The sequence below is a fragment of the Lepisma saccharinum genome, chromosome 2 (genome assembly GCF_977018435.1).
Source record: "Lepisma saccharinum chromosome 2, izLepSacc3.1, whole genome shotgun sequence".
Taxonomy (NCBI): Eukaryota; Metazoa; Arthropoda; class Insecta; order Zygentoma; family Lepismatidae; genus Lepisma; species Lepisma saccharinum.
Window position 1 is genome coordinate 171,613,652 of NC_139230.1, and position 6,730 is coordinate 171,620,381.

At 39.5% G+C, this 6,730-nt stretch overlaps 1 protein-coding gene across 1 annotated transcript; it reads right to left on the reverse strand.

Moving 5' to 3' along the window:
- Window positions 1–3,758: 3,758 nt before the first annotated feature.
- On the reverse strand, window positions 3,759–4,286 carry LOC145983757 (uncharacterized). The gene has a single exon (XM_083116806.1). The coding sequence runs from the start codon at window positions 4,284–4,286 to the stop codon at window positions 3,759–3,761; it is 528 nt and encodes a 175-aa protein (XP_082972932.1).
- Window positions 4,287–6,730: the final 2,444 nt, after the last annotated feature.

Genomic DNA, 6,730 nt, shown 5'->3' on the forward strand with positions numbered 1-6,730 from the left:
TACATCACAATACAAGCCAGAAATTAATACAGCAAGCGAAACTAATAATCTTATTTCAAATCTGACACTTTTGAGACAAAGAATTCACTATTTAAATTTGAAAACGGAAACAACAAAAACAAGGAACTTACCTCTGGAACCCATTGTATCCACTTGTTGCTGCTTTTTTCTTCCCTCCAAATTCACCAGCAACAGCCGTAACGTCATACAAACAAAAGAGTAATGAAGCGCACAACAAGCACGGGCGTTGCATTCTGGTTTGAGTCGGGGAAGCGATCTCTCTTAACGGGAAAAAATTCAAATACCTACCCTCACGATCGTGTTTCCCCGGATGCAAAGGGATAAGGAATAGTCAAAAGAAAAAAGCTTTAACCTTTTATCCTGAAAATCAACAGCTTGTAAGGAAAAATATGCAGAAGGGATGTCCCTCAAAGTGTGTATCAGATTAATTTTTGAAGTGTTCTAATATTGACGGTCTCTGTTCAGCTAAAAAAAAAGTAGTGGGTGGGATTTGAACCCACAACCTTTCATGGTTGACAGAAAATAAGGACACCAGCATCTAACCAACTACTCCATAATAACTTACTGACAATATCCTCTTAAAAACACATTGACATTCATAGAAACATCCACCTTCCTGTGTTCCAAGCACATTTTCTTGACAAGTCATGAAAAACATTAATTTTTGTAAATTTTTCGATATTAAAAAAGGGCATTGTAAATAAAATGTATAAACTGCTCACAAATTTTCTTCTTTCTGCTCAAACTTAATGGCGGTTTCCTCCAAGTGGAGAAAAAATGCTATTCAGTGTATCAAATCTCTCTGACTTCAAGTCGAGCAAGCAGAATCATAAAAAATCCTCATGGTTCTTCATGCAATTTACTATTTCTGTTTGATTGTGTATTATATTAGCGGCTTATAGTTTCTAAGTTCATGGAATGTCCGAAATTGAAAATATTTCACAGTAGCGTTTTTCTTCTAGTTGAGGAACCAACTCAAAGTTGGCTACTCTCAGCTTACACTGAAGTGCAATGTTGCTAAGTTTATGAATTCTGGACTTAGAATTCTTTCGGGGCAGTCAAATATGAAGTTGTAAAGATTACACCGGGTAGGTCATAAAATGTGCAGTATTACCAAGAAGAAAACGAGCCACGAGTACGAGTGTTGATGACATTTGTAGGTCTTCTCAGTATATGCACAGCATAAAGTGACAAACTTCTCCCATAATTCTCTGAATGTTAGTAATAACGGTTCTACATTAGCATGCAATGTTAATTGGACAATATCCATTGTCTAGTGCTTTACACTCTACTTATTCTAACACTATGTTCAAGGGAGCACCTCTTCTCTTGTCTTCAGATGAACAAATTATTTTTGTTGGTGGTGGGAATCGAACCTATGACAGACCTGTGATTTACTACAAATCTGCTGCTCTAATCAACTAACTTGAGGGTGCCATAGACTAGTTGCTTAGATCAGCAGATTTACAATGTTAAAAGAATTGCAACTCTCAGGTAATCTGAGTAAAAACTGGCATCGTTTTGATAAAACTTTGAAATAAGAGTTTCATAATAAATACCAAAAATACTTGTATATATGAAAGCAGCTGGTCATAACACAAAACCTAGTGAAGTAAAACTTGCCATGTTGCTTAATGTAATAGGTGAAGAAGCCATTGATTTACTGAGCACTTTTAATTTGTTGAAGGAATCTAAGAGCAATTATGAACATGTCTTGCAGGAATATGAAAAATACACAAATCCGAGAAAAAATACTGTGTTTAAGAGGCAGGGCCGTATCAAGGTTTGTGGAGGCCCCTGGGCAAAAGGTTTTGTGGGGCCCCCATTTTTTTTTTTTTACTAGGGGCTTTATTAGCTCAATATGTTAACCACCAATTTTCAGCAGTTGAAATGGTAGACGTGATTTTAGAATCAGTAGTCAATCACAATCAAACGTATCGCAGATAGGTTTGCAGGGAGAATAGCGCAGTAAAATAAAGTTACAGGACGAAATTAGTATTGCTATAGCAGCAGTAAAATTCTGCGTCTAAATGTCTACAGTATATTATGAAGAGTGAACACCATAACTGCAATATATAGTGAATACTAAGGTGGTTCAGATGGAAACAGAGAACTGAGCAATAGACTGTACTTACATACATAATTTATTATAAATGATATTATTTACAATTAAGAGTAAATATGTCACTACATATGCACTGTCCATCTACTGGACAATTACCGACAGGTTAATTGTGGAAATTGTAGTAAGTACACTTTCTACAAGAAAATTCCCAAATGCTTAACACTTATAGTGGACACACTTTTCTTGCCATTTTCGCCAAAAATTCATCTACTATATCATCGAAGTCCAATTCACGAAGAAGTTCATGTTCAATGCTTAATAAACAAAGATTGGACAAACAATCCTGTTCCATGGCAGCACGAAACCAGTTTTTCACTAATTTCATTTTTGAGAAAGATCTTTCTCCACTGCTGTTTGTTACGATTAAGACCAAATACATTCTAAAGAGAATTTCGACTTTGGGAAATGTACTGCGGAAAGGTCCTTACATACAATATTATACGTAGACAGTTCCATTTGGATGTCTTCCTGATGTTTGACATCGCTACTGCTTACTGGTGTGCAAACTGTATCAGCTCATTCTCTGGAACCCTCCTCGTACGTAGATGCTCACAAGCTCGCGAGCTTCAGATGTAATTTGTGATGGAGTTGCCACTGCAAGTTCATTTAGAATACTGAACCTCTTTGCGACAGTTTCATAGGGAAAAATCCTGTCTGCGAGTGTTGAGGTGATTTGATCAATCACTGGTAGAAAACTTTCCACACTGAAATGTTCACTAGGCGAGAGGTGGATTTGAGGTTCATTTTCATAGTCAAGAGGATTCAGTCGGACGTTTCTCACCCTCTGACGTGAGTGTTTCTTATTGTACTCTTCTGTGCCACTTCTTCTTCTGGCTATCCACTCATATTCAGAAAACGAGTTCCTTTTTGATTCTACGAACTTCTTTAAAGATCTCAAAATGTCAATGGCAGACTGAAGAACTAACCTTGGATACTGGAGTATTTTGCTCTTAGCATCAAATCTCTCTAAAATGTTATTCCAGAAGACGGCTAACAATGCGATTTCCAGGGACGACACCTGCCGTGAGAGCCTATTCACTTCACTTCTTACAATACCCTTCTCTTCTTTGTCATTGCCTATTTCGACAAGAACTTCCTTAAATTTTCGTAACCTTGGACTATGGCTTTTGTGGCATCTGCTCTACATGCCCACCTAGTCTCACTTAAACTCTTGGGAACATAGTATTTCCCTTCTGTCTGTAGATACCTTCCACGTATCAACATGAAAGAAAACTAGCATCTCTGGGTATGACGCCATATTGTCTATCTTACCATAGGGCTGGAACAACGGATATAGCAACAAATTCGCATATGATACAAGTCCTTTAATTCACTTGGTATTATATAATAATTAAATACGTTTGCACAATGAAGAAATACAAAAAAGGCCCATATCCGATAGGCTAGCTGAAATGTTCTCTCGCTGCCGCGAGCCGACATGCACCATTCCGCAGCGTTCGAATATCACGCTCCCAGAATTCCGAGTTCTAGCAAGAAGCTCCCAGCGGGAGTAAAATAAAAACAAATGAGGAGCGGAAAGCAATACTATTTACAATCTTCAACATTCTCCCCCCCGTTGGAATGCGCAGCATCCAAACTAAATCATGAAAGCTCAATTGATCTTCCCATCTGGAAGAGGTACAATCTTACTGAGAGCTCTTCGGTACACTCCATCCTTGGTGCGAACCACGGCTACACGAACTAAATTGTCTTTCCCTGGAAACACTTCTTCTATAATGCCCATTTTCCAAGATAATGGGGGTAGGTTGTCTTCTTTCAGAAGCACAAGTAGTCCTGGTTGCAGGTTGGGCTGCGTGGTTGTCCACTTCTGACGCTGTTGCATACCATGAAGATAATCTCGGGACCAGTTTCTCCAAATCCTTTGTTGAAACTGTTGAACTCGTTGCCACCTGGAAAGTCTATTTTCCTTGAGATCACTTAAGTCTGGTTGAGGAAAGGAAGTTAGTGGACCACCAATAAGAAAGTGGCCTGGAGTGAGGTAATTAAATTCTTCATGAGAGTCAGGTAAGGATGTAAGAGGCCGAGAGTTTAAGCAAGCTTCGATTTGGCACAAAAGAGTTGACAGCTCTTCGTATGTCAGTACAGCATTCTTGGCGACTCTACGAAGATGGTACTTCATGGATCTTATGGCGCTTTCCCAGACACCACCGAATGTTGGGCTACGTGGAGGTGAATTTTTCCACTGAAAGTTTTCTTGTGCTGCATACCTTTGAATGTTTTCACTGAATCCTTGCGATTGAAATAGCAATTGAAGCTTCTGAAGTTCGTTCTTCGCTCCTTGAAATGTTGTCGCATTATCGCTGATAATGGTGGAACACTTGCCTCGCCTTGCTGTAAAGCGTCGCAATGCTGCTATGAAAGCTTCAGAAGTAAGGTCTGTTACTAGCTCAAGATGTATTGCTCTCGTGGCTAGGCACGTAAAAAGAGCTATGTAGCATTTCTTTGTGATTTTACTCCTGATTGACCCTACTTTGATGACGTATGGTCCGGCATAGTCTATGCCCACATGATTAAATGCCTTGCTAGGTGTAACTCTGATGGATGGGAGCTGTCCCATTAGCTGTTGTGCTGCAGATGCCTTCAAACGATAACAAGTTAAACACTGATGAATGATTTGCTTAATAACTTGTCGTATTCTAGGTATCCAGTACCTTTCTCGAATGGATGAGATTAACAATTGAGGTGCTGCGTGCATCAATCGTTCATGCTCTGATGCAATTAGCAGTCGGGCGAAGTGACTTTTTGGATGCAAAATGATTTGATGCTTGCTGCTGAATTCCAAGTTGCTATTTTCTAGCCTACCTCCGACACGAAGAATTCCCTGATTATCCAGAAAGGGGTGTAAGTCCTTGAGGATACTTTTGTTGGATACTTGCTCTTTGGCAGTGAGATCATTTATCTCTCGATGAAAGAACGAAATTTGTGTCATAACGACGCATGTTTGAGTGGCATCTTCAATGTCAATTGAAGTAAGTGGATCGGATTGTTTGTTACTTGCATTTTTACAATTGCGAATGAATCTTTTACAGAGCGCTACAATCCTTAACAATTTGAAAAATGTAGAAAAGTCGTTTATTATTGCCTCTGATTGCAGATGAGACACCAGTGTAGTTACAGGAAGCTTTCGTTGCTCAGGAACATCTTTGTTCTTAAGACTTGTGTCACATGATGATGATGGCCAGCACGTTTCATCTTCTTGCAACCAAGCTGGACCATGAAACCATAGCGAATGATGATGAATATCTTTAGGTTTAACTCCACGGGAGATTAAATCCGCTGGATTATCCTTGGACGAAACATGTCTCCATTGATAAGTTTGAGTAAATTCTTGAATTTGCGCTACTCTGTTGGATACAAAAGGCTTCCATCTGTTTGCTGGCGATCTGAGCCATGCCAGAACTATTTGTGAATCTGTCCACAAATAAACATTGTCAATATTAAGTCTCAAAATTGGGAGAGTCTTGTTGAGTAATTTGGCCAATAAGACTGAAGCGCACAGTTCCAATCTAGGAAGAGTGGTTTTCTTGATCGGGGCGACCCGTGATTTTGAGCACAGTAAGTGAACTTCGGTGTAACCTTCTTCGTTTGCTGAACGAACATACAAGCAACTGCCATAATTTTTCTCCGATGCATCGGAAAAGCCATGGATTTGTATATTCTTGACACAGCCAGGTGTTAGGATGAAACGTGGTATTTGCATTTCACTGATGACTGGTAGCTGAGAATGAAGATGAACCCATTCAACTTGCAGGCTATCTGGAAGTGGATCATCCCAGTTTATGTTGTGAAGCCACAACTGTTGTAAAAAATACTTATACATTACAGTTACTGGTGAAAGTAGTCCAATTGGATCAAAAATCTGGGCAATAACACTCGCTACTTGACGTTTGGTTGGTTTGTGTGACATCATGTTGACAGACTTGGCTCCAATGTTAATCATGAAAGTGTCTGCCGAGGGACTCCATGAAATTCCTAGAGTTTTAACACCTTCGGTATGAAAATGAATTAGATTTTGAGTCTCTCTCAGTGATTCTGGAATAGCGTTGAGTACTTCAGTGCTGTTGGAGCACCACTTTCGTAAGATGAATCCTCCTCTTTTCAGAAGTTCTGAAAGATCTTGATAAAGTTGTAACGCACCTTGCACGCTACTGCTTCCTCCAACGTAATCATCAACATAGAAATCACGCTGCAACACTTGACATGCGTGTGGGAAGTTAACTGCTTCATCTTCGGCTAACTGCTTCAGACATCTGGTTGCTAAAAAGGCACTTGATGTAAGCCCATACGAGACCGTATTCAATTGAAATACTGTTATGAGTTCCTGAGGAGAGTTTCTCCACAGAATGCATTGCAGTGGCCTGTCATCTGGATGTATGTGTATCATTCTATACATCTTTGTTACATCAGAAACCAATGCCACCTTGTGAGTTCGAAATCTCAGAACAATGGAAAACAAATCTTCCTGTATGGTAGGTCCAACCATTTGTATGCTATTTATTGATTCACCGCTTGTTGATGGCGAACTCCCATCAAAAACAACACGTATTTTCGTTGTACTGGAAT

Bases quoted from the DNA above. Each gene is read 5' to 3' on its own strand.
- LOC145983757 (XM_083116806.1), bottom strand. From the start codon at position 4,286: ATGAAGTACCATCTTCGTAGAGTCGCCAAGAATGCTGTACTGACATAC.